The 26,871-nt window shown below is 42.7% G+C and overlaps 1 protein-coding gene and 1 non-coding gene across 3 annotated transcripts in view; both read left to right on the top strand.

The window, feature by feature from the left end:
- PIK3C2B (phosphatidylinositol-4-phosphate 3-kinase catalytic subunit type 2 beta) overlaps nucleotides 1-25,052 on the top strand; it is a 55,484-nt gene extending 30,432 nt beyond the window's left edge. For both annotated transcript variants that reach the window (XM_007481223.3, XM_007481224.3), the window contains exons 16-32: nucleotides 2,558-2,651; nucleotides 3,184-3,278; nucleotides 4,516-4,696; nucleotides 5,807-5,914; nucleotides 8,515-8,607; nucleotides 10,249-10,378; nucleotides 10,971-11,107; nucleotides 15,249-15,418; nucleotides 16,158-16,314; nucleotides 16,754-16,863; nucleotides 17,780-17,981; nucleotides 18,429-18,553; nucleotides 19,195-19,312; nucleotides 20,023-20,104; nucleotides 20,626-20,732; nucleotides 22,539-22,667; nucleotides 22,924-25,052. In XM_007481223.3, coding sequence (XP_007481285.1) covers nucleotides 2,558-2,651; nucleotides 3,184-3,278; nucleotides 4,516-4,696; nucleotides 5,807-5,914; nucleotides 8,515-8,607; nucleotides 10,249-10,378; nucleotides 10,971-11,107; nucleotides 15,249-15,418; nucleotides 16,158-16,314; nucleotides 16,754-16,863; nucleotides 17,780-17,981; nucleotides 18,429-18,553; nucleotides 19,195-19,312; nucleotides 20,023-20,104; nucleotides 20,626-20,732; nucleotides 22,539-22,667; nucleotides 22,924-23,112 — 2,227 coding nt within the window. In that variant the 3' untranslated portion in view covers nucleotides 23,113-25,052. The remainder of the gene's footprint in view (nucleotides 1-2,557; nucleotides 2,652-3,183; nucleotides 3,279-4,515; nucleotides 4,697-5,806; nucleotides 5,915-8,514; nucleotides 8,608-10,248; nucleotides 10,379-10,970; nucleotides 11,108-15,248; nucleotides 15,419-16,157; nucleotides 16,315-16,753; nucleotides 16,864-17,779; nucleotides 17,982-18,428; nucleotides 18,554-19,194; nucleotides 19,313-20,022; nucleotides 20,105-20,625; nucleotides 20,733-22,538; nucleotides 22,668-22,923) is intronic.
- MIR12319 (microRNA mir-12319) lies at nucleotides 19,954-20,024 on the top strand. Its single transcript, NR_162852.1, has one exon. It is a non-coding gene; the product is annotated as a microRNA mir-12319 (primary transcript).
- Nucleotides 25,053-26,871: the final 1,819 nt, after the last annotated feature.

Below are 26,871 nucleotides of genomic sequence, written 5' to 3'. Positions count from 1 at the left end.
TTGCTAACATCTGATAACTATAGAATCACAGAATTTCAGTGGTGGAAGGGATCTTAGTTACCATCCAGTTTAACCCATATGCAAAAAAAAAAATTCCCATAGTCAACAAATGGACATCTAGCTTTTGCTTGAAGACCAACCATGAGGAAGGAGTCTGTCTCTTCTAAGGCAGTCCATTTCTCTTAAGCTTTAATTCTTAGGAAGTTTCCTTTATAGCAAGCCTCAATTTGCTTGTTTTTAACTTCTACCCAATACTACTCCTTCTGCCCTCTAGGACTAACCAAAACAAGTGGGATCTTTCTTCCACATGAAATCTTAGAGATAGACGTCCTATCTCTCCCAAGTCATTTTCCAGCCTAAAAATCACTAGTTCCTTCAGTTCTGATAACCTTGACTTTGAGATGAGATAACCCGGAGGCCCTTCACCTCCTTTGGTTGCACTCTCACCTATCAGTGTCTGCTAAAATCTGATTGCTAGAACTGAACATAATATTCCAAATGTGATCTCACTGGGGTAGTACAGCTGGGTTATCTCCTCTTTATCCAACCAGTGAGCCTGCTGTGTGCTCACTCCTGTGCTAGGTATTAGGGATACAAAGACAAAACCTGAATTTGTCCCTGTTTTTGTGCAAAATCTTCACATACATGGAAACTATGACTATCTTAATACATCTCAAAATTGTGTTGGGGCTGCAATATGAGATGCTATTAGCACTTATAGGTCTTAAATTCATCCAAACCCTCATCTTTTTGAGACAAACTGCTTGTTCCCCCATCTTGTATTTGTGAAGATAAATTTTTAACAAAAATGTGAGATATGATGTCTATCCTTATTAAATTTCATTTTAGCGTTAGCTCAGTGTTCTAGCCTGTTCAGATTTCATAGCAATCTGTCATCCTGAGTGGTAGTTTTCCCTCTCAGCTATGTGCCAGCTGCAGATTTGGAGTAGACCATCTGTGCCCTCTTTCATTCATATAATAAGCATTTATTAAATATCTATGAGGTGTCAGAGCCTGAGGATATAAAACTGAACCAGTTCCTGCCCTCAAGGAGCTTATGTTCTCTTGTATCTCATCATCTCCATAAAATTAAAATGCAGGGTGAGTAGATTATCCATCTGAAAGGGACCTGAGATATCAGAGAGTCCATGGAATGAATCTCACAGATGAGGGAATTGCCCCAGAGAGGTGAAATGATTTGTATAGTTATGATTATGCCATATAATTATATCCTCAGATATTTGTATCTGAAAATGTTCTTATTGATATCATGCTTTGACATCACTATCATTTCCAGATATAGCTCTACTTCCTTGCCATTCTTTGTAATAAAGAATAAAAAAGAAAAAAAATAACATTTAAACAAAGCCAAGTACAAGATCAACTCAGTCTCTGAATAGATGCAAAATATTTGTTCTCCCATTCTACAAAGAAGGGAGGCAGGTGTATTTTCTCCTCTCATCTTTAGGGCTGAGCTTGGTTACTCTATTTGTACATTTGGTTTTGTTTTTATTTTGTCTATTTTCATTGTCATAATCATTGTATATGTTGTTTTCTGGGTTCTACTCCAGTCTTCCCATGTTTCTCTGAATTATTCATATAAATTGTTTCTTTTAGGGTATTTATGTTTTCAAAGATAATTCTAGGACCCAGCAATGACAATCTAAATTGGAGTCAGAACTAAGAATTCTTTCACCTGGGGTGGGTGGGCAGAGGACAATGGGATTGGGGCAGAGGGAGGGGACTGAAGATAATAGGAGAACAATCTGATTGTGAAGGCAGAGTGTTGAAAGGTGTCCTTCAGAGACATCTGTTTAAGCCCCCTTAGGGGTCAGGGATGTAGCCTTGGGAGAGATGCTGTGGTGATAAGAGCATGCCCAGTAAGGGAGCCTGGAAGTATGTAGACTGGTGGAGAATTTGGAAGTATGGGGACTATTGTCTTCTCCATATTTGGGGGAGGGAGCATGCTCCCCACTGGTCGTAGCCTCATTATAACTGAGTTAAAGAGGTTAGTGAACATTTAGGCATTCTTACATGGAGGGTATTTTCAGGTAAAGTGGGGAGAGAGGGCTTTTCCATGTTAAGCAGACTTTCAGGCGTGTGGCTGCCTGTTCCTCCAGTACCCAAGACCTTCTCTGATTAGGGGGAAGGCAGCTTGGTGTATGTAAAAATGAGACCTGGGTTAAGAGTCAGGAGACCTGATTTCTAGTCCCAGCTCTGATGTTTAACTACCACATGATATTAGGCAAGTCCCTTAATCTTTCTAGGCCTCAGTTTCTTCTTTGTAAAGCGGGGGCTGGACTAGATGACCTCTAAGATTCCTCCTAGCTCTCACTTTCTAAGGTAGGAAGGTGGGATGCAGGTTTTTACATCATTTTCCCACTTGAAGTGTCCTGGAGGAGATATTCAAGTTCTTTTGCTCTCCAAAGCCTGGACTCTCCACTGTTTATAGTCCCAGTTCAACCAAGGTTGGGCATGGGCATGGGCATGGCTGGTCTTTCAAGGCAAAACCAAGGACTGAGCTGTCCCAGTTAAATATTGGGGCTCTGTTTTGTAGTTTCCCAGATCAAGAAGTGCGCCGTATGGCTGTGCAATGGATAGACTCAATCTCCGACGCAGAGCTCCTGGATTACCTGCCCCAGCTGGTGCAGGTGAGTAGGGGAAAATGTTTGGATGGCCAACGGAGGCCTCTTCGCCCTTTCTTTCCTTCCCATCCTTACTCAAGCTGGGCACACAGATCTCTTGTTGAGTCCCTGAAACTGGGGAAAGTGATATTGACTAAGCCCTGTAGCATTATGGTTCTGTGGATCTGGAGTGAAAGAACCTGGGTTTGGATTCTGTATCTTTCATTTACTAACTGTGTAACCCTGAGCAATCCCTTAGCCTCTTGGGGTTTCAGTTTTTCCAATTGTATGAGTTAGGAGTTCAAATAAGGGAGTTAGAACTCAAAGGGACCTACAAGGCCCCTTGCAGCCCTGAATCTAGGACTCTTTGACCCCAGTGTGAAGGATGTGCTTCAAGAAGGACAAGTGAGACAAATCAAATTATGTTTCCCCATATCCTATGGTTTGGACCCTACTGAGTACATTGGGAATGGGGTGGGTGGTGTAGACAGTGGTGGGAAGTTAACAAAACCTCATTCTAGTGCTCCCTCTCTCTTTTCTTTTTCTTTCCCTGGAACAGGCCCTTAAGTATGAGTGCTATCTTGATAGCCCTCTGGTGCGCTTCCTCCTGAAACGAGCCGTCTGTGACCTGAGAGTCACTCACTATTTCTTCTGGTAAAAGCACAATGCAGATGGGTGGGAGGCAGATGTTTCTCTGGGTGTGCACACACATGACCTCTTTGGGTCTCAGTTTTTCCCAAGGAAAATGAGGGGGTTAGGGACAGCTAGGTAGCAGGGTGGATAGAATGCCAGGCCTGGAGTCAGGTGGTCCTGGGTTCAAATTTGACCTCAGATACTTCCTAGCTGTGTGTCCCTGGGCAAGTCACTTAACCCTAATTGACTAGCCCTTGCCCTTTTGCCTTAAGAGTTGTTGCTAAGGAAAGAGAGAAAGAGAGAAAGAAAGAAAGAAAGAAAGAAAGAAAGAAAGAAAGAAAGAAAGAAAGAAAGAATGAAAAAGAGAGGAAGGAAGGAAGGAAGGAAGGAAGGAAGGAAGAAAATGAAGGGATAGTCATACAGAATTTCTAGGGTTCCTTCCTGTTCTAAGATTCTATGATTCTCATTCTGTATGTAATTCTATACATAATTACACATTCTATGTGTAGTTCTAAGCATGCATAGACTGAGAGTCAGAAGAAGTAGCTTCTGGAACTCAGTTTTTTTATTGACTGGGCTAGAGGTCTTGAAAAGTCGCTTACCATCTCTGGTATCAGTTTCCCCTCCTTGTAACATGGGGAAAACAACCATTCTTGCTCTCTAGAGGTGGTAGATGGCAACAAAAGAGAGAATGGATGCTTTGAGATCTGGGTAATCATGAAGCAAACTTTTTGCCTGGGCACATACCTCTGTATTATAGCCTGGCAAAGGGAATAGAGGGTCAACCTTAAGAGTCAGGTTCAAATCCTTTCTCTGACACAGACTAGCTGGGTGACCATGGGCAAGTCATTTCATTTCTTAGTGCCCCAGTCAATCCTCTAAGAAGAGGTTACAGGTGATATGCTTGTCTGTATCACCACCAGAAGTTCCCCATCTGTGTGATGAAAAGGCATGTCTGCCCCTTCTCCTCCTCACAAATATCATGAAAATAAAGTGTGTGTATAATATATATGTTGAAGGTGGAGATAACATGCCTCTCCCTTTAGAATAACATTTCCCCTTTTAAATTATAAGCTCTTTGAGGACATAAAATGTCTTTCCTTTTTTATTAATTGTGTTCCCAGCACTTAGCACAATACCTAGCACATAGTAGGTGCTTAATAAATATTTATTGGATTAAATTGGTTAGTAAATGAGGGGCAGATACTTAAGGAAGCTAGAGGCAAGTTTTTCATGTGCTGCCATTTTTCCCCTGCAGGTTGCTGAAAGATGGTCTGAAAGACTCCCAGTTCAGCATTCGATACCAGTACCTGCTGGCAGCTCTGCTGTGCTGCTGTGGGAAGGGGCTTCGGGAGGAATTCAATAGGCAATGCTGGCTTGTCAACACCCTGGCTAAGCTGGCCCAGCAGGTCCGAGAAGCAACCCCATCAGCTCGGCAGGTATGTGGGTAAAGACTGCCTCTCTAGCCTTTTCACCTCTGCCCCAGTTTAGCCACAATCACCTGCTATCCAGGGCCTAGTGGTGCTCCCATTGATCATGAACTGTAGGCCTCTCGAGCCCCCCTTTCAGGCTAGAACTACATTTCCTAGACTCATAGCATCTTATGAAGGACCATCAAGAATCTCAGGGACCATGTGGTTGGGCTTGTTTCAGAAAAGGAATCCATCTTCTCCACCTCTGACTCTGTCTAGTGTGTAAAGGGAACCCCTTCCCTCTAGGGCTTGCTTGGATGAGTAGAAGGTTCATGACCCTAGGAGGAAGAGGTTCTCTTTACACACAAGTGATTTCTTGGCTTCCACTGAAATCCTCCAGAGATGGAAAATATCTCATTGCACGTTTGGACAATTGCCATTATTTCCTTATATTAAACCGAAATCTACAAATTCTTCCCACTGCTCCTAGTTCTGCCCTCTGGGAACCAAATGAATACCCAAGTGACAACCCTCTAATTACTGGAAGATCATGTTTGTGTCACTGCCTCCCCCCACCTCCTGTGTTTTTAAATATCTCCTTCAATTATCCTTGCATGTGAGGGCTTTCAGATTTGGAGGATGGGATGAGAAGGGAGGTGTTTTCCGTTCTTACAGACTTGCTTGGATGGAGGTTCCACTTTCTCTAGGGTCTTATTGCCCAGTGCTCTGTGGGCACCAATAAACTATCTCTGGAGAGTTGTGGAAAGTCTTTCTCCTTCTCCATATTTCTCTCCCTTCTTCTTCTTCTTCTTTTTTTAACCCTTACCTTTCATCTTAGAATCATTACTGTGCATTGGTTCTAAGGCAGAAGAGTGGTAAGGGCTTGGCAATGGGGGTCAAGTGACTTCCAGGGTCATACAGCTGAGAAGTATCTGAGGTCAGATTTGAACCCAGGACCTCCTGTTTCTGGTTCTGGCTTTCAATCCACTGAGCCACCCAGCTATCCCCACAGTTTCCTCAGACACATCAGAATGTTTAGCATTATCACCCCTAATTATCCTAAAGCACAACTTACCTTGGGAAGTTTGATGTATTTTCTCTTGCTGCCCCTTCATTCTCTTTTTCTCTTTCCACTAGGGGATCCTTCGAACAGGACTGGAGGAAGTGAGGAAGTTTTTTAAAATCAATGGCTCTTGCCGGCTGCCTCTGAGCCCCAGCCTTCTGGTGAAGGGCATTGTGCCACGAGTGAGTAGGGTTACAGTGGGACTAGTGGATTCAGGGGTGTTCATCTGTTTTCAGTTGTTTCTGGCTCTTCATGATTCCATTTGGGGTTTTCTTGGCAAAGATATTAGAGTGGTTTGCTATTCCTCCTCCAGTTCATTTTACAGATGAGGAAACTGAGGCAAATAGGGTCACATAGCTAGTAAGTATCTGAGGCCAGATTTGAACTCAGGAAGGTGAGTCTTCCTGATTCCAGGCCCAGCACTATATCCACTGTGCCACCTAGTTGCCCCATATTTCAGGGGCGGGACTCCTTATTTACCTAGTTCTTGGAAGAAATGAGAAAAGATTAATAGTGGCTTTGCTATACCTTTGCAACCCCATACATGTGCTCTAGGTTCTGCCTGACAGATGGCCTGGGCTAGGGTCCTAGCTAGCTGAGCATCTCAAAGGATCCAGGAACTCTGGTTGGATGGACCAGAGTCAAAGCAAATAGGCAGGGATGATGCCTGGCCCTGGGTCTCTGCTTTCGCTTCCTCACTGGCCATTCAGGAAACAAATGTGGAGCACTGACTTTGCCCAGGGTCTGGTTTGTGTTTCAAAGATATACACATGTAAGATTAAGGGCCTGCCCTTAAATAGCTTACAGCCTGGAAGACAGATGCCAGGCGCGGTGCTTTTGTTCTAATTCAGGGCCAGAAAAGTAGTGCTGAGGGCTATAGGAGTTTAGGGAAGGGAAAGATCACTTCTGGCCAGAGAAAGCAAAGGAAGCTTTCTCAAAGAGATGGCTTTCAAGATAGATTTTGAAGGATGAGGAAGAATTTCAGGAGAGGCAGAAGACATCCTGGGAGGAGGGATGGGATAAGCAGAGGCGTCATGGAAGTGGGAAAGTATAAAATGTGTGTTGGTAGTAGTGAGGAATCATAACAATGATGATGATGATGATGATGATAGCAATTATATACTGATGGAGGCGGGCAACAAGCAGTGATAGAAGCAGGACCTTCATGTTCTGAAATCTTGCATTTTTCACCAATTAGTGCTAGTGAAGTGTGAATTGCAAAATCTGTAGTTTCGGCATTGAACATAAATTGGAAAATCTATATTACTAATACTTATAGTGGTTCTGTCCTATTCTGTCCCACACACCAGTTTTGTGCTGTCGTGTATTATTAATGACTTATATTGTTCTGTATGTACCTTAGTTCTAAACTGTCAGGCAGTATTAATTGCCTAAAGTGGTCTACTGTACTATCTTCTCCCTATGTTCCCATCTTTGATGAGGGCATTCCAGGAGGGTAGCAAGACCTCTCAGCTGGGGCATTGGGTAGAGACATGAGACATGTGCACTAAGGGCTCGGGCAGTCCAGGGAAATCCCCCAAACCTGCACACACTCCTTATTCCCTTTTTGGTGTCCTCAAAGTTCACCTTTGATGATGGGTCAGACCCAAAGCACATCACCTGGAGCCACCTTCCCTATCACATCTTCCAGGGTTTTCTGCCTGCAATGCCCCAGAAGGCCAGGTGGGGGCCTATTCTGGAATTAAGTGGAGATTTTCCTGGAATGGGAGGTGACCAGCCCCCCAGACCTTCAATAAATATGCAAACGTTGAACTACCCCTTAGGCTACTCCACCAGCCCTGAGGCTATTCTATTAGCCCCTAGGCCATTTCACCATTGTAGGCTATTAAAACCATTTTAAAAACCTCTTTAAATAAAATTCGTTCTTACTCCTAGATTGTACAGAGTTTTGAGCTTCTCATTCTTGGGCAAGATTCTGCTACAAACTTGGGTGTATTTTCCCACAACAATACCACTTTAAGGCTTGCAAAGTGCTTCATACATGTTATTTCATTCTATCCTCAAAATTTTTGATCTTACTCAAAACCTTTCAGTGGCACCTCATGTCTTCCAAATAAAGACCAAGTTCCTTAGTTTGTAGGTAGGTATTATTATTATCTCCATTTTAAAGGTGAGGAAACTGAGGCCCTAAGAAGTTGTGATCTTGCCTGTGGCCACATATCTTCTAGATGTCAGAATCTTCCTGCCTCCCAGTTCATTTGCAACTCTAGCCACTACACTTCAAAGCTGCCTCAGAGCAGTTATCCAGTTCAACAGGTGAAAAGGGTTCAGATCAGGGGACTAGTCATTAGAGGCTGGAAAAGTAGATTGCATAGGGCAGATTGTTGTTGTCTTTGAACGCCAAGCTAAGGAGCTTGGACTTTATTTGGAAGACATGAAATGCCATTAAAAGATTTTGAGTAAGTGAATGATAACAAGAGCAAAATTATATTTTAAGAAAATTAATCTGGTGGTAGCATGTGGTATTGACTGAAGGTAGGGACATTGGAGGCAGGGAGGCCAGTTAGGAGCCTAAGGCATTAGTTCAGGTGGGAAGTGAGAGGGCTTCAACCAGGAAGGTAGCAGTTGGAATGGAAAGGAAGGATGAATTTGAGGAAGAGTTTGAAAGCAACCCTGATAGGAGGATTTGAATTGGGGAAGGAGAAGAGAAGGGTTCAAGAAGGAGAGATGGATGATATTTCTTGTCAGAAATGGGAAGGGAGAGTTATTCTCTCCTCTAAAATAATCCTAACTCTGTTTTCTGTTTCCTTCCCTGTGTCAGGATTGTTCCTATTTCAACTCTAATGCTGTCCCCCTCAAGCTCTCTTTCCAGAATGTGGATCCATTGGGTGAGAACATCCGAGTCATTTTCAAGGTGAGAGCACCATTTTAGGATTGGGTCAGGAAAGAAGAGTTCATTAGGAGTTAAGGGGCCAAGGTTCCTCTTAAAAGCATTCACCTTGGGGGGGCAGCTGGGTAGCACAGTGGATTGAGAACCAGTCCTAGAGATGGGAGGTCCTAGGTTCAAATCTGGCTTCAGCCACTTCCCAGCTGTGTGACCCTGGGCAAGTCACTTGACCCCCATTGCCTAGCCCTTACCACTGTTCTGCCTTGGAGCCAATACACAGTATTGACTCCAAGACGGAAGGTAAGGGTTTAAAAAAAAAAAAGCATTCACCTTGGTGTGAGACACATCATAGCCCCCAATAACCAGCTCCAGAAACCAACCTCCAGCTGTGGGGCACACCAGGGGCTCTCCAAGGATCCAGACATATTCCTGATTGACTTTGTAAATAGGGAAAATGGGAAACTGCCTTTTCTAATTCCACAATCCCCTCTGCTCCTCTAGCCAAGGTACACGACTTTCATCCTCAATCCATTTCCTTTTCTTTAATCTCATTTCCCTTGCATCTATTCCCCTGTACAAAGCAGAACCAGTAGGTGTCATTGGGGGATGTATACCTGGATGCATTGAGACATTTCCCAGGCACCTTATTTCTGAGAGGAATATGACCAGCAGTTCTTGCCCTCAAAAAACTTACAGACCAATTGGAGAGACAATGTGTGTGTGTGTGTGTGTGTGTGTGTGTGTGTGTGTGTGTGTGTGTGTGTGTGTAAATATAACCAAGGATATAAGTATAGTCAATACCCTAAATGTCAAATGATTGGTCCTAACAAGTGTCATGGGGAAGAGGGAGAAGGGAATATGTATTTATTAAGGGCTACTATGTTAAACACTTTACAAAATTCTCATTTGATCACAATTCATTGAGGTGAGTACTATTATTGTTTCCAAATTATAATTGAGGAAACTGAGACAGACAGAGATGAAGAGACTTGCCCAGTGTCACACAGCTAGAAATCCAATATGAGGCTGGATTTGAATTCAAGTCATCCTGATTCTGAGCTCAGAGATCTACCTATCAGGCCACTTAGCTGCCTGCAGTCATAGGGCTTCCGAAGGAAAGGCATACACTGTGGACTGAACTGGGCCTTGAGGTGGATTCAAGAATGAATAAGACTAAATAGGATTGAGAGGCAGTGTAGTAGAATGGATAGAGAGCTAGCTGTGAATCTGGAAGACCTGAGTTCAAATGTTGCCTCAGACTCTTATTTGTTCTATTATAGACTTTGTGACTATGGACAAGTTATTTATGTTGCAGAACACAAACTGATTTGTGTTGGCAGAGTGTTTCCTCATTGGGAGTTCCCTATCATAATGAAATCACAGATTGAGTTCCACCCCTTCCAGAACAAAAAGGGGGGAAAGAAGGATTTAGAAGATGGCAGGGCTAGAGTGGAGGATATAACACAGAGAAAAAAAAATACATAATTTTTAGCTCTGTAAGCTGATGTCTGATGAATGAGGCAAAAGTGAGAGGTGTCAGACGAGAGCTAGGGGAATAGACCTTTAAGATTGGTGCCACTGGTGGAGGGGGGTGCCAGTGTCCATGAGGAAGGTTCCATTGTGCCCTGCTCTGACCACATGGGGTCACCACCCCTCTCCTTCTCACAGTGTGGGGATGATCTGCGTCAGGACATGCTAACCCTGCAGATGATCCGAATCATGAACAAGATCTGGATCCAAGAAGGACTGGACATGCGTATGGTCATCTTCCGATGTTTCTCTACCGGCCGAGGCAGAGGTCAGTCTGGTGCCCAGGGATAGATGAGCCAACAGTAGGAAGTGAGGACCCTTCCCCTCTGAGTACCTCCTGCTCTTCTCCAACAATGAGTGTTCATAGGGTGCCCAAGTCCCATTTTAAGGATTGATATCTACTGGGAGAGCCCTCAGAGTGACACAAAAAGATGGCATATGGTGGGGGCTTGGAGACTGAACTCTTTCCAAGATTATCTTTGACTCCAGTTCCTAACATTGTAGCTAGCCCTGTCCTCAGGTGCCCTTGAGCCAGGAAAGGATTCTAATTGAAAAATCGATGATGGGGCATTTAGTAATTTGGTGGATTGAGTGCCAGGCTTGGATATATGGGAGATCCTGGGTTCAAATCTAGGCTCAGACACTTCCTAGCTGGGTGACCCTGGGCAAGTCATTTAAATCCCATTGCCTAACCCTTACTGCTTTTTTGCCTTGGAAACAATAGATAGAATTGATTCTAAGATAGAAGGTAAGGGTTTAAAAAAACCCAAAAAGTCAGGGACACAGGGATCAGGCTGGCTCTTTCCATACAAATCCTGGAGCCCCAGTTCTATGAATGATCTGGATCCTTTCTGTCACAGGAATGGTGGAGATGATCCCCAATGCTGAAACCTTACGTAAGATCCAAGTGGAACATGGGGTGACGGGTTCCTTCAAGGACCGGCCCTTGGCTGACTGGCTGCAGAAGCACAACCCTGGGGAAGATGAGTATGAGAAGGTAGGAGCATGGGAGAGAAAGCATGATATAGTGAAAAGAGCACCAGACTTGGAATCAAATCCCATCTCTTATTGATTACTGATATAACTTTTTGCCAAGACAATTCAACCCTTTACGGTTTAAGCGTCTTCATTCGTAAAATGAGCTGGTGTGATTAGATGGCTTCTGAGGTCCCTTCAACTCCAAAGGTCTACGGTACAATGAACAGGGACAAGGGGTGTTCCTGAGAGATCTGTGTTACAGATAAAAGAGTATTTGACATAAACTGTGACTGCGAAAATATGGTTTCAAGACTTTAAATTGCCAAAACTGTAAAGATAATTTTTAGTGTCTTGATTTTATATTAAAAATAAAGTAGTCGCCATGGGAAAATTCCCCAAATATTAAATATACCCAAGTCAGCTGGGTTTTATGGAGAGTTTAATTAATACAAATAAAGGAATTAAAGAAAAAGGAGAGAGAATAAGAGGAAATAATGAGAAAAGGGCTAGGCCAGCCTAGGCTTAAGCCTTAAGAGAGAGATCAGTCAGTCTTTTATCAACTTGCCACAAGATCCTTCCAAGCAAAACTCTAGTGTTCAGAGAGACCCTTCAGTATAGCTCAGGTAGCTGAACTAAGTTCAGCCACCGAGAGAGAGACCAGCCTCCAATTCAGCTCCAAAGCTGAATTAACTTTCAGAGGCCTTCTGACCTCCTTTTAAAGAGAATTTTCTCCTATGTCACCTCTAAGTTTTTATATCTACCAGTCACAGTAGATGTTTTCCAAAGGACTGACATCATTCTTAATTCACACCTGAGTAGACTAAAACTTTTGAGTAATTCACACCTGAGTAAACTAATCTTGTCCTTTGCAAGTTGCCTGATTAATTTGATTTTCATAGGTACTTAGCACCCCTTTGTATTAGATCTAAAAATAGACCTAGCTTAAGAGTTCTTGCTTCACTTTAAGTATGGGTTGAGTACTTTTCATTGTTCAGTAAGGAGTTTACAACTTTATCTTCCCCTAAAGTATGCCTAAGTATGGGTGGAGTAATGTTAGAGTTCCCACCTTCCTGACCAAAGTCCCTTCATTGAAAAATAAAGGGATAGCAGCCTTAACCAAAAATGTTCTAAGGTAGAGTCTGAAAATTTTTAAGATTCACAAGTCTGAGAAATTTTAAGATTCACATCTGTCACCATGTTACTACAAGTTTTAGATACAAAAATAAGCAGAAGGGACAGCTAGATGATTTGATAGATTGAGAATCAGGCCCAAGGACAAGAGGTCCAGGGTTCAAATATGGCTTCAGACACTCCTAGCTCTATGATCCTGGGCAAGTCACTTAACCTCTATTGACTATCTCTTATTCCTTTTTTTTGCCTTAGAGCTAAAACAGAGTATCAATTCTAAGAGGAAAGGTAAGGGTTTTAAAAAAAGAAGCAGCAGCAACAGTATAGGTCTATGCTTCCCTTTCCTCTGATCCCCATGTTCATTTAGTTGTCATCCTGTTCTGTCTTCCTCCACAATGTCTTTCTCTTTGCTATTTCTGCTGTCACCACCCTAGTCCAGACTTTTATGACTGGCCTTGACTTCTGCAGCTGCCCCTTAATTTGTTCCTCTACCTTCAGTGTCTCCCTCTTCTAGATCATCTGATAAACTATTGGCCAATTAACATTCCTACAACAGAACTCTGATAGCATTTACTAGTTTCCTCAAAAACCATCTCCACAGTCTATAAACAAAGAGATTTATTTGTACATAATTAGTCAAAAAATACTCAATGCATTACAACAGAATAAAACCTGGGAAGTACTGTGGTACAGTGGAAGTAATAATACATTTGGATTCATGTGCCCAGATTCAAATGTCACCCCTGATACTACTTATGTGACTATTTTTTTAATTCTTAATTTCCATTTTAGAATCAAATACTAAGCATTGGTTCCAAGGCAGAAGAGTGGCAAGGACTAGATAACTGACTTGCCCAGGGTCACACCGCTAGGAAATGAACCCAGATCCTCCTAACTCTAGGCCTGATGCTCTATACACTGACACCCAGCTGCTCCTCTACCTATATGACTTTGGTTGTCTGTTTACCTCTCTGGGCCTCAGTTTCCTCATCTCTAAAATGAGAAGGTTTGACTAAATGACCTTAAAATTCCTTCTAGTTTTAATTATATTGCATACCCTGGTGCTTATCCATTGCCTTTTCTCTACAATCTAACTCTAGTATCCATTTCTGGCCTTATTTCCTATTCCCTCCATTCTAAGGGTCAATCAAATTGGGCTAGTTGCCATTCTAGAAATTTTGAATTCATCTGTCACTGTGTCTTTATTCTCTTGGTTTCCTTTATCTGAAATGTTCTCCTACCTTCTAACCTCTCTCCCTGTAGAAACTAACTCTGAGCAAGCCTTCCCTGTTTTATTAAAAAAAAATTATTTCCTTCTTTCTTCTTGTAATTCTTAAACCACTTTATAAATATTAGCTATTTTATTATTTAGCACATTATTGTTTTGGCACTATTTATTATTTAGAGCTTATTTACATAGCACTTGAAGGTTTGCAAAACACCTTATATGTGTTATCTCATGTGTTCCTCATAACAACTGTGAGGCAAGTAGAAGGATCATCCCTGTTTTTGTTGTTGTCGAGTTATTTCATGTTTGGCCCCCATTTGGAGTTTTCGTGGCAAAGACATTGGAGTGGTTTGCCGTTTCCTTCTCCAGCTCAGAGGAAATGGAAGCACACAGAGTTCAGTGACATGCCCAGGGTCACACAGTTAGTAAGCATCTAAGGTCAAATTTGAACACATGGAGTTAAGTCCTCCTGATTCTAAGGCCAGTTCTATATTCACTACACCATCTAGGTACCCTCAGATTCAGTACTCTTTCCTGGATTGCCTATTTGGAAGAGATCTTTGATATCATTTGGATGCATCTACTTTTATTGATGAAGAAATAGAGGGGGGAGCTAGGTGGCTCAGTGGGTTGAGAGCCAGGCCTAGAGAAAGGAGGTCCTGGGTTCAAATCTGGCCTGTGATACTTCTCAGCTGTCACTTGAACCCCCATGGCCTAACCCTTACCACTCTTCTGCCTTGGAACCAATACACAATATTGATTCCAAGATGGAAGGTAAGAGTTTAAAAAAAAAAGAAAAAGAAAAAGAAATAGAGGGCTGGAAATGGGGACCTGACTGTGCTTAGTTAGAGAACTGGAAGAATAGGTTTTTTTACATTCCTGATTTATTGTGCCAACTGCTGCTCAAACAAAATGAAACAAAACCAAATAGCTTGGTTTTGCTGAGTGAGGGGAGGAGTGAATGGTGGGTATGTGGTTGCAGTGCTAGTTATATATATTTCATTCCATGGGGAAAATAGGGTTGGAGATGGGCAAAGGGCTTCCTGCTCAAAAGATTTCCCCCTTCCCTGCTCCAATTAAATTCCATCAGAAATTTGTGTTAAGCTTCTTAAACACCCACTCTATGAGTTCATACCTTAGCTGAATTATTTCAATCAGCTTAAGACTTAGCTAAATGCCATGTGAATATTTAATTCTGTTCATTGCAATTCTATAAGTATATGAGCTCCTCCTATGTGCCAGGCACCCTGCTAAGGCACTCAAGGATGTTTTGGCCTCAAAAGGAAACTCCTTCCTGATTTCCAGTTACTTGTATTACTGAATGGCCATGGATTTTTCAAGGCTCCAAATGAATGAGATCTTTGAACATGGATCTGCCATGGGGTCAATGGTGGGTAGAACATTCATGAACCACCATCTTAGTACTAAGGTCCTATCATGCAAACAAGTATGATACAGAAGTGGATGTAAGAAAGCACACAATCAGCGGGCAGCTAGGCCTAGAGATGGAAGGTCCTGGGTTCAAATCAGGCCTTAGACACTTCCTAGTTATTTGATGCTGAGCAAATCACTTAACCCCAGTTGCCCAGCCTTTCCTGCTCTTCTGCCTTGGAACTTGGAACTCGGTATTGATTCTAATACAGAAGGTAAGAGTTTAAAAGTAAAAACATGATCAAGCATCAGTGGTGTCAGACATAGAGCATCATGTTGCTTCCTCTCGTGTAAAACCACTCAGGCAGGACAAATCTAGGAACCCTTTGTTGTTGCCCCTTTGGCCAGTTCCATGTTCTCCTTCTCACCTTAGGCTGTGGAGAATTTCATCTACTCTTGCGCGGGCTGCTGTGTGGCCACCTACGTCCTGGGCATCTGTGACCGGCACAATGACAACATCATGCTCAAGACCACGGGCCACATGTTCCACATTGATTTCGGTCGCTTCCTGGGCCATGCGCAGATGTTTGGCAACATCAAGCGGTAAGGGGGCCTCCAGAGAAAAGTGGGTATGTCTGTGTCTGTGTGAGAAGGACATGAAGATCAGGTGAAGGGTTTTCAGGGCTGGGAAACAGATGGCTGGACCTCAAATCTGTTAGACTAGGGAAGACATGGGGTTCACTTCATAATGCTCCTTGCGATGCACAAGAGCTTTACTTCTTCTGCCTTGGAACCAATACACAATCTTGATTCCAAAAAAAAATAAAAGGACATGGGTTCATATCTGGCCTCAGACCCTTCCTAGATGTTATTTATTTATTTTTATTTATTTATTTAAGCAAGTTATTTAACCCCCATTGCCTTTCTTCTGCTTTGGAACCAATATTTAGTATCAATTCTAAGACAGAAAGTAAGGATAAAAAAATCTCCCATGCCAATCAGTAGTGAGACCTGGACATGACTTATTAAAAAGAAGAAGAAGAGGAATTGAGATCCAAATACATTCATTCTTTTGGTGCGGCAAATAAATCTCTGGGACCATAGATTTCGGATTAGGTACTGATCTGCATTAGTAGGGGACGTTACTACCTAGAGATTCCCTATACTGATAACATCATAGGACCAAAAAAAAAAAAGATTTGGAGATTTTCCATTTGCCTAGTTGAAATAAATTCAGTTCTGCCAGCAGGTAGGTCAATATGAATTAATTTATAGGTTCAGGAGGCTAGAATTTGTCTAACATTTTAACTTTGCTTCTATTTGTATATTTCTCTTGGCTCAGGGACCGCGCCCCCTTCGTTTTTACCTCGGATATGGCGTATGTCATCAATGGGGGTGACAAACCGTCCAGCCGCTTCCATGACTTTGTGGACCTTTGCTGCCAAGCCTACAACCTCATTCGAAAACATACCCATCTCTTCCTCAACCTTCTGGGCCTGGTGAGAGGACTCATTCTCCTCTACTCCCCCTTTCCCTACAGCTTGAAATTACCCTCCTACCTCTTTCCCTCCCTGATTTTCAGTGGGGTGTCTGATCTAATTTAAAATATGCCTTCAGTTGCTTTATAAATATCAGTTACTGTTACTATTCCTCAGTAGAATATAAGCAAATTAAAGACGGGGACTCTTGCTTTTTATCTTTGCGTCCCCAGTCTAGGACAGTGCCTGGCATATAATAGGCCATTCGTACATGCTCGTTGAATCCTCAGTTCTCTGGACACCTTGTCTTAGCTCAGCCTCTTGGGCCCTCAGGCTGGTTGGGAAACACTCAATTCCCCCTGCCATTATCCCCCAGGATGGTCAAGGGGTCTATGTAGGAAAAGGTTGCCTTGGAAGTCACAAAAGTTATACGTACAATTTTTCCTTTCCTCTTCCCCAGATGCTGTCTTGTGGGATCCCTGAACTTTCAGACCTCGAGGACCTCAAGTATGTGTATGATGCCTTGAGGCCCCAGGATACAGAGGCCAATGCCACCACCTACTTCACTAGGTAACGTCCTGGGTACTGCAGGGGGTTTGCTGTACTTAATGGAGCAGGGCCAGAAGCTGGGAACTAAAGACAACACAGTCCAATTACTAGTGTACAGAAAGATTCAGGCTGTAATTCTAGGCACAATTCTGCTCTTGAACTGTTATGTGATTGATGAGGGACAAGTTAGGTAGTACATGTATAGGTCTCAGTTTTCCCTTCTGAATTTGTTGGAAGGTATAATTTTATATGTACATAAATATATATAAATATATATGAAAAGAATAGACCATCGATAGGACTTGTTTTGAATTTTTTTTTGCACTGAAATCCATAGGGATAGATTTCTTCTCTTAGTCTCAGTTTGTAAAATGGGAGAGGGGAAGGGGTGTTGAATCAGATAATTTCTAAGGTCCTTTCTTGTGCTGCCTATGATTCCAAAATTTGCACTGATCCATGTTCTTCCATAAGAATTTATCAAGGGTTTACCATATGCAGAATGTGCTACTAGGGGTAGGTGAAGACACTATCCTCATTAAATTTATGAAAGTTATTCACTAATAACTATAACACAAAATAACATGAAAATCACTGTGTCGTGGTAGAGAAAGCTAGACTGAATTCAAGTCCTGCCTAACACATAGTGACTCCATGACCCTGGGTTGATCACTTAATCTCTCAGTGGCCCAAGCATTTCTTTAAGATGCAGTTAAGTTGATGGTCTGTGCTGGTAGAAGGAATTTCCTCACCAAGAGTTCCTCATCCAAATGAGATCAAAGATCTGGACCAAAACTAAGACCAGAAACTAAAATTATTTGCAAATACATGAGAATTGCCAACGAAGGGCTATGCCATGAGGAAAGGCAATCTATGCAGAGTAGACATGGAGGGCTCCATCAGGGTCATCTCCTCTAATTTTCTTGCCTTTATCCTACAGGTTAATAGAGTCCAGCCTGGGCAGTGTAGCCACAAAGCTCAATTTCTTCATCCACAACTTGGCACAGATGAAGTTCACAGGCTCTGATGACCGGCTGACGCTCTCTTTTGCCCCCCGTACTTACACCCTCAAAAGCTCTGGCCGCATCAGTGATGTCTTCCTCTGTCGCCATGAGAAGGTTTTCCATCCTCATAAGGGCTATGTGAGTATCCTACTGCTCCATTCTCTATGGATCCTTGTTTTGGGGGATAGTCCTCTCCCTGGCCTCAGAGGGACCTTAATGGGATAAATGTTAGAGAAGTGTCAGTACCCTTTCCTCTTCTATGCACACATGACTTGCCTGGAAGTAAGAAACCCAATGACCTTTCCTTTTAGCTCAAGTATCTATCTTATGTGACCAAGAAAACATCACTTATTATTTGCCATTTGGTGACCTGATATTTTCTTTCCATTTGAATTTCCATTGAATGAATTTCTTTCCATTTCTTTCCATTTCCACTGGGTCTCGGTTTAAGGAGTATCTCTAAAACTTTCTTGGAGGGTGAGAATTCTTCTACTCCTATTCCTAGCCCTACTCCCCCAAATAGACAGAAATCCCTTGGATGCATTAAGTGGGGAGGATCCAAACTAAGCCTCTGGGGCTTTGCAGATTTATGTGGTGAAGGTAATGCGGGAGAACGCCCATGAAGCCATCTACATCCAGAGGACGTTTGAGGAGTTCCAGGAGCTACACAACAAGCTACGCCTTCTCTTCCCTTCCTTCCATCTGCCCAGGTATCTTGTCATTGCCCTTTGTTAATGCACCTTGTGTCTATGGAGCTGATGGTGGAGGGAATGAGGCTTAGAGCAGACACAGGACCACTCCTTGGAAGAGGGGTGTTAGATTTTTTTTAAGCTCTTATTTTCTGTCTTAGAATCAATACTAGGTATTGCTTCTGTCAACATGGAAATATAGAAATCCCCAGTTTATTTAGTTTGAGGGTAGAAACCCCAGCTTTTGACCTTGTCACAGGAGAGGTTTCCCCCTGAGGGAAGGTCCTCTTCACCAGACAATAGACATCCACTTCAGATTTGGCACAGTAGGTAGCACATCAGTCTCGCAAGCTGAAGGGTCCCAAGTTCGATCCTTGGAAGGAGGGTGTGATATGCTGGGAGAAGCTTCTGGAGACAAAAGAGCTACTTGACTTCGGATGGGATTTACCTCCTGAAGTGGATGTCTATTGGATGTCTATCGCTTCTAGCTGTCCGATTCTGTGAAAAGGGAAAGGTTTTCAGGGTAAGGGGAGACCTGGAAGAGAAGTATGGCTCCAATAAAAAGGAATGTTGCCAGATTTTGATACTTGAAGAATAACTCTTTCCTTTGTTTGTCATCTCTTCCTTCCCTATCCCATGGACATCCCTCATTACCACCCCAGCTTTCCCAGCAGATTTGTGATTGGCCGCTCCAGAGGCGAGGCTGTGGCTGAACGGAGGAAGGAGCTACTGAACAGCTATATCTGGCACCTGATCCACTTCTCGCCAGAGGTGGCAGAGGTTGGCCTTCCCATTTGTAGGATCGGGCTGGGGTGAGGGAGATGTATGGTTTGGGCAGAGATCTAAAGGGACGTGGCCATACTTCTGTCAAGGCACCCTGAAAGTCTCTTTGATCTTTGGATTTTTCCTTTTAATCATTAGTGGCCTGCAATAAACACCCACTCTGTGTAAAGCTGGCTCTGCTTTGTAGAGGGATAAAGAGGAAGGAGAAGATAAATATTAAATGCCTTCTTTCTGGGAAACTTCCAGCTTAACAGGGGCCAAAGATATCAATGCATATGATAGAAACAGAAGCCAAATCAGCTCTAGGAATAAACATGTGTTCCTTAGGGTGATCAGAGTCATGGAAAGTTTCCTGGAAGAGAGAAGAGTTTGGGGCTGGTCGTTTAAGGAAGGAGAGAGCAAGAGCAGACCACCTTCCATGAGCATGTGTTGGGTTGTGGGAGGGGGAAGAATAACTTAATTTAAGTCTGAGGCTGCAGAGACAAGGGTGGGTGAGCAGGTTTGTCCAGTTGGGGCAGAAAACTGAACGTCATACACCAGAGTCAGATTAGGTAGGATGGAGATAGCAGTTGGTGGGAGGGGTCTGGACTTCAGGACTTCAAGATTTCAGGTGAGGAATAAAAGAGCCAGAAAAGGGCTGGGAAGAGGAAGAGCTAGAACTAACCTGCCTTGAACTTGAATGATTCTGGCTTCTGCTTTCCTCCCAGTGTGACCTGGTGTACACCTTCTTCCACCCCCTGCCCAGGGATGACAAGGCTGCTGGCATTAGCCCAGCTCCCAAATCCTCAGGTACAGTATCTGCTCCACCCCCCTGCTGCCCCTTCTCCAGAGTCTCCCTTCTAGCTTTTCAGGGTCTTTTCTGTCCCTACTTTATCTGTAGCCCCCATGCTCAGTCTCCTGTTCTCTATAGTCTTGCCCACTATACCTTATCCTACTGCTGCAGAATGCTTTGGGGCAGACCCTTCCCACGGATGACTGTTTGGGGCAGTGATAGCTCATCTCCATTTCCTTATGCATCCTATTTCTAGGACCGTCTAGTGCCAGAGGGGGCAACTGAGGCCCAGAAATGCAGGCACTCAGTAGCCCAGGTTCTTGTTCTTCCAGTCTGGTGCCTTTCCCATTCTTTCGTACTACCTTCCATGATAGCACAGAGACTTCGCTCAGCTAGGAGATTCCTAATGGAATCGGGGCCAGCATTCTCATTCCCTGATATCAGACCATGAGAAATTGTGGTGAAGGCAGAATCAATCATATCGCAGGGAAGCAACTAGAACTCATACTACCTTTTCTTTTCCTTTTGGTTTTTGTAGATGGCACGTGGGCCCGGCCAGTGGGGAAGGTAGGGGGAGAGGTGAAGTTATCCATCTCCTATAAAAATGATAAGTTGTTCATCATGGTGATGCATATCCGGGGCCTGGTAAGTGCTCATCTGGGCTAATGATCTTTATTTTTTCTGGTGTTTACGCTGACTTGCTTCACCCTTTCCTCGATTCTTTCTTCCTTTTGTTATATCAATGACCTCTATATCAAGTCCAGTATTGACCAAGTACCATAGTTCTAGGCATGTGGGGAACCCAGAGAGAAATATAAACCATGCTATGTCCAAATTTTAGGCTAGGAAACCAGAAGGAAGTCATCACTTGCATTAGGTCTTTTTTTTTTTAATAAACCCTTATTGTCTGTCTTGGCATCAATACTGTATATTGGTTCCAAGGCAGAAGATTAGTAAGGCCTGGGCAGTGGGGGTTAAGTGACCAGCTAGGAAGGGTCTGAGGTCAGGACCTCCTACTTTTTGGCCTGACTCTCTATCCACCAAGTTGTCTAGCTATTTCTCCTCTGTGTCATCTTCAGCTCCTCATTTTTCTTCACCATAAATATCTAATCAGTTGCCAAATTTTGTCAGTTTTGCTTCCATATCTTTTAAATCTTTACTCTTGTCTCCATTTACACAGTTCCTCTCCTGGGTCCTGTCGTTCATCACCCCTCACCTAGACTCTTAAAATAGCCTTTTAATTGGTCTCCAGTCTTTTTCCTTTCCAACTTACCCTCCACATGGCTACCAAAGGGATTTTCTCATAATGTGGATTTCATTATGTCTTTTCTCTACTCAATAAATTCCACTGGTTCCCTATTGACCCAGGAATCAAATATTTTATCTTTATCTCATCCCTTTGAAATATCTCTTTGTGTAATTTTAAATAAGAGCAGGTAGGTGGTACAGTGGGCTTGGAATCAGGAAGACTTTTCTTTTTCTTTTTTTAAACCCTTACCTTCTGTCTTGAAGTCAATACCGTGTATTGACTCCAAGGCAGAAGAGCCATAAGGGCTAGGCAATGGGGGTCAAGTGACTTGCCCAGGGTCACACAGCTGGGAAGTGTCTGAGACCAGATTTGAACCTAGGACCTCCTGTCTCTAGGCCTCACTCTCAATCCACTGAGCCACCCAGCTGCCCCCCAGGAAGACTTTTCTTCCTGATTTTAAATCTGGCCTCAGACACTTACTGGTATTGTGACCCTGGGCAAGTCACTTAACTTGATTTGTTTCAATTTTCTCATCTGTAAAATAAGCTGGAGAAGAAAATGGCAAACTACTCCAATATTTTTGCCAAGAAAAAGTCAAATTGGGGTTATGAAAAATTAGACACAACTGAAATGATTAAACAATAGCAAATTATAAATTATATAAGATATAATTAATTATTCATTTAGTAGTGAAGACATAATTTATAAATAAGTACACATATGCTGGGGACAAATGCTCAAAAATTTTACTCAGAGGAATATGAAAACAAAAATGTTTGAAGACCACTGATCTAGTCTGTGGTCTTTATGAGTTGCTACAACCAAAAAATTAATCACCTGGTGACCAGCCTTCTGGTGAGGGACTTCTACAAGCTTCACTACACTGGTCCTTGGACAACGGATACATTACCTGTCACAAGGTCTGAATTCAAAACCCTTCCACTTTGGTAGGACCTGCCAGAGCCTGAGTTTTGGAATCCAGGGCCACAAAGAGGCATCAAAATAGGACTATAGTTAGGGAAAGATTTATAGAAAGATATATTCCAGATGATGAGAACCATAAAAGCATAAATAGAAACACAAGTATGGAAATAAGCATGTTGCTAACAGACTTGTCTGGGTAGAGGAGATGGTTGGTATATGGGAGATAAGATTTGATAAGTGAGGAGAGCTATCTATCACACTTTGCGTCTTATCTGCAGCAACTGCTCCAGGATGGAAATGACCCTGACCCCTATGTGAAGATTTATCTTCTCCCTGACCCCCAGAAAACCACCAAGAGGAAAACTAAAGTGGCCCGGAAAACCTGCAACCCAACCTACAATGAGATGGTATGTAGGGAATCTAGTAGAAACAGTGCTGTCAAAGCAGAGGATAGGCTGTCCCTAAGTTGTTTGAAGGAGGCTCCTATGGATTTTGAAGGAGATGAGCTGGAAGAAATAACTTATCTGTATCCTTGTGTACTGTAGGTAAAAAGCCATAGTCTTCTTCTCTTACTTTGTCCCCCAAGTATCCTCTGAGCTCTCAAAGTTCTCTTTTTTACTGTTTTATTTTTACCTTTTTCTCTTCACTTTCCTGCCTTTGTAGCTGGTATATGATGGGATCCCTAAAGGAGACCTACAGCAGCGGGACTTGCAGTTGAGTGTCCTGAGTGAGCAAGGATTCTGGGAAAACATCCTCCTTGGGGAAGTTCACATCCGTCTTCGGGAGCTGGACCTGACTCAGGAGAAAATGGGCTGGTTTGAACTAGGATCCCGAAGCCATGGCATTGTGTGAGCCCAGCAGAGCCATGACCCAGGGCCATCAGGATGATGGTGGAACCAAGTCACTTTCTTTTCTTGAAAATGGGCGAAGTCAAGGCCCTAGGGGCATCTTATCTCCTATCCAGGTGGATCTAACCTCTAATGATGGGAGGGAGAGAGAGCAATCTTTCCCCATCCCTCCATCCTCAGATTGAACTCAAGTTGTGATGGACAATTCCATCATGGCTTCAAGGGTGCAACAGAGTTTTAAGTTTACCTTGTGTCAAGGGAACAATGACTGGTTAGGGGTGGGGTGGGGGCAGGGTGGGGACATTGTTTGGGGAAACTTTTTTAAGAGGGGAGGTGGATATCTTAATTTTTATTTTTAAAAAATGAAATAGTAATTTTGTCCTAACTGGACAGGGGGAGGCATGATGAGAATTGGCATATGCCTCAGAGAATTGGGGTGGGGGTGGGAAGAATGTATGGTATTCTTTTGTATCATTGATAAGGTTCTTATTGGACTTTTCCCTAGTTTTTTTTTTTTTGTCTATCCATAGGAATTTTTTTTTTGTGGGGGACAGGGAGGGGACAGGGAGACGACCCCTCTTAGAGTCCTCCTCCCCTCTGGGGGCAGGCTAGGGGAGAGAGGGAGAGGTAGGGGAGCATGTGTTAGGACAGATACCTGCTCCTCTGTGCCTGTTAGAGATTTTGCTTCCAAAGGAGAGCTATATAATTTGTACATGTGTAAGGAAGGGCCTTCCATTTCTGGGGTCCTGCCAGGGGTGACCTGTGCTCAGGGGACCATGCTCTTCTGGGGGAGTGATTCACCTCACTCCTTCACTTCAGTAGGATCTGATCTGATCACCCTTGTCTTCCACCCTTTCCCCTTACCACCCTTCAGGAGCCTCTTCAGGAGGCTACCAGGGATTTGCTTTCACCTACCCCTTTGTAGTTCTTCTGGTGGGAGAAAATGCTGTACTGGATCTTGAAACCAAGCAGCATTTACCTGAACGATCTGGACCTTAAGCCAGATGGATCCTAGGGCAGAGAGGTAATAAATAAGCTTGTCTGCCTTTCAGGAAATTTCTGAGAAGCATTCCCCATCACTTTTCATATCTTTCCCATGAACTAATTTCCTTTCTTATTTGGTTGTTACTCTTTTTATATAATGGTTTCTTTCTCTTTACAATCCTACCCATCTGACCAGTCTGGAGCTTGAGGGATGTCTTTAACTGGAATGAAATGAGATGGAGCTGTTAGAAGGACTTAAATTGCTGCTTATATCTTCTACTGCTTTTCTTGGGTTAGCTGAGAAGGAATTGGAGTGGAAGGTGTGGGATCATCCCCCTATAATCCAGTTTGGGAGTTGAAAGGGGGGAAAAGTTTTCATGTAGTCCTTAGCCTTCCACCTCTGGCTACCTCTGGGGATTTATTTTTCAGGATCTTCTATGGAAAAGAAGAGACTTTGAAATTTATCTTAAAAACTAAAATAGGATAGTTAAATCAAACTGATTCTTCCTTTAGCTCTATGATGGAAAGTGAAAAGAAAATATCAGAAGCCACTCCTCCAGTTGTCTTCGTTTTCCTAACTAAGACCTTCACTGCTCCATCTTCTAGGATCAGAAACCCCCTGATCCATAATGCCTTGTGTGTGTACTCTCCCAAAGACTGGAGAGAATGGCTCCCGTTGGATACAACAACATTAGCCCCAAAGTCTCTATTTTTCTTTTATATTAAAAAGAGCAGAGAAGGAAGCTGGGCTCTTATTGTTAAACTTTTGCACATGGCGCCTTCACAGATGAATGGACCAGGATTGTCTTAAGGCCATTGTTTGATGCTTATTTTATTTTGTATCCCCACCAGCCTCAGTAAAAAGAGGCTTCTGTACTGTACCCACTTCCCCATGGCCCCATGTGTTTCTCACTTTCTTTGAAACTGTATTTTTTAATAAATTACATTCAAGGAACAGAATTGCTAGTTTTCAAGGCTGAGATGCTGAGAGTTTTGGGTTCAAAACATCTGATGTAGACCAAACATCTCATTAGAGTTTTAAGAGAATCCACTCTAGCTTGGGGCTAACTCACTATTAGCCTTTGGCTAATAGTGCTTCAGTTATGCATATGAAAATTGTCCTATTTGTTCAGAACCATGCATTATCCAGCTCAAGATTCCATCAAATATACTGGTATCAAGGGATTTCTGGGAATATGCAGTTATCCTTTATGAAGACAATTGGAAAATGCAAGTGTGTTTTGAGAGGCAATCCTGGTTTCCATTATGGATCCAACCCATTATACATTAAAAAAAAAAAAAGCAAAACCTTACCTTCTGTCTTAGAATTGATACTAGAATTGATAAATATTGGTTCTAGGGCAGAAGACTGGTAAGAGCCAGGCAACTAGGCTCTAGGGTCATGTATGCCTAGGAAGTGTCTGAGGCCAAATTGAATCCAGGCCCTTCTTCTCTATTCACTGAGCCAATTATCATACACCCCATTATACATTTTTAGTAATGATTGGTATCCTGAAATTTGTAATGCTGAGAGATTGTCTTCTTAAACTACAGATCCTAGGGTCCCATAAAATTTCAGGCTCTTATTAAACAGAAATTTATCTAAACCCTTATTGAATCTTTTACTACCCACTGTGTAATCTTTTTTGTAGGTCACCATAGCCAAAGAATTCCCCATGAAAAGGCCAGCCTTATAATAAGACTCATGTTCTTGGCTTGGTTAGTTCCCCTACAACAGCTGCTAGTCTTTTGCTATACTGAAGCATTAAATAGAAGGTAATGTGGAATATTGGGTCAGTCTCTATATTGACATCCTTGCCTTTGCAAGGAAGTTTAGTAACACCCCAGCCTTTCAGAAGGAGCCTCCAAGGTCATCTACTCCAATCTGGACGTGATCATCTCTACCACATCCCAACCAAGTGGTCAACCACCTTCTGCTTGAAGATCTTTAGTGATAATGGACTCACCGTCTTCCAAGGCACCTCACTAACATCTCTAATTGTTAGGATATCTTTCCTTATATGAAAGCCTAAACTTTAACCCATGTCAGTTCCCATTCATTTTTCCTAGTTCTGCCCTCTCTTTCATGAAAGGTCTTTAAATATTTAAAGACAGAGATCCTTAAGATGTCTCTTCTTTTCCATTTCCCAAATATGGCATCATCTCTGCCCTAAACTTCCCCTGCTAGCAGAGAAAGAGAACACTGTTAGGTCCAATTGGGAATAAAACACTTGATAGGATTTAGAGTTGAAGAGATCCTACCTTTTAACTCCAAAGAGAGAACAATGCCTTGGAGTAAGTGACTTGTCAAGGGTCATTTAGCTAGTAAGTGGCAGAACTAAAATTCAATCGTAGGTCTCCAGATTTCAAATCTGTACACAATTTAGTCCAAAAATGTAGAGTTTGCTTTCAAGGATCTTAATGTTCTGGAGGGAGCTATCACCCATATACATAAGTAAATACCAAGTATAATCAAAGGTAATAGAAAGTAATTGTGGGGAAGCCAGATAGCACAGTGGATAGAGAACCAGGCCTAGAGTCCAGAGGAGGCAGATTTAAATCTGGCCTCAGATACTTCCTAAACTGTGTGACCTGGGGCAAGTCATTTAACCTTAATTACCTAGCCCTTGTCCTTTTGAGTTGTTATTAAGTAAGGGTTTAAACAAAAATAAAATAGTCATTGTTGGGAGGAGGGTGAGAAGGATGGTGGTAGACCTTTTTTTTTTTTAAACCCTTACCTTCCGTCTTGGAGTCAATACTGTGTATTGGTCAATACTGT

This window comes from Monodelphis domestica, chromosome 2 (genome assembly GCF_027887165.1).
Source record: "Monodelphis domestica isolate mMonDom1 chromosome 2, mMonDom1.pri, whole genome shotgun sequence".
Taxonomy (NCBI): Eukaryota; Metazoa; Chordata; class Mammalia; order Didelphimorphia; family Didelphidae; genus Monodelphis; species Monodelphis domestica.
The sequence above is the reverse complement of the archived record's forward strand: the minus strand, read 5'-3'. Positions and strand labels throughout refer to the sequence as shown.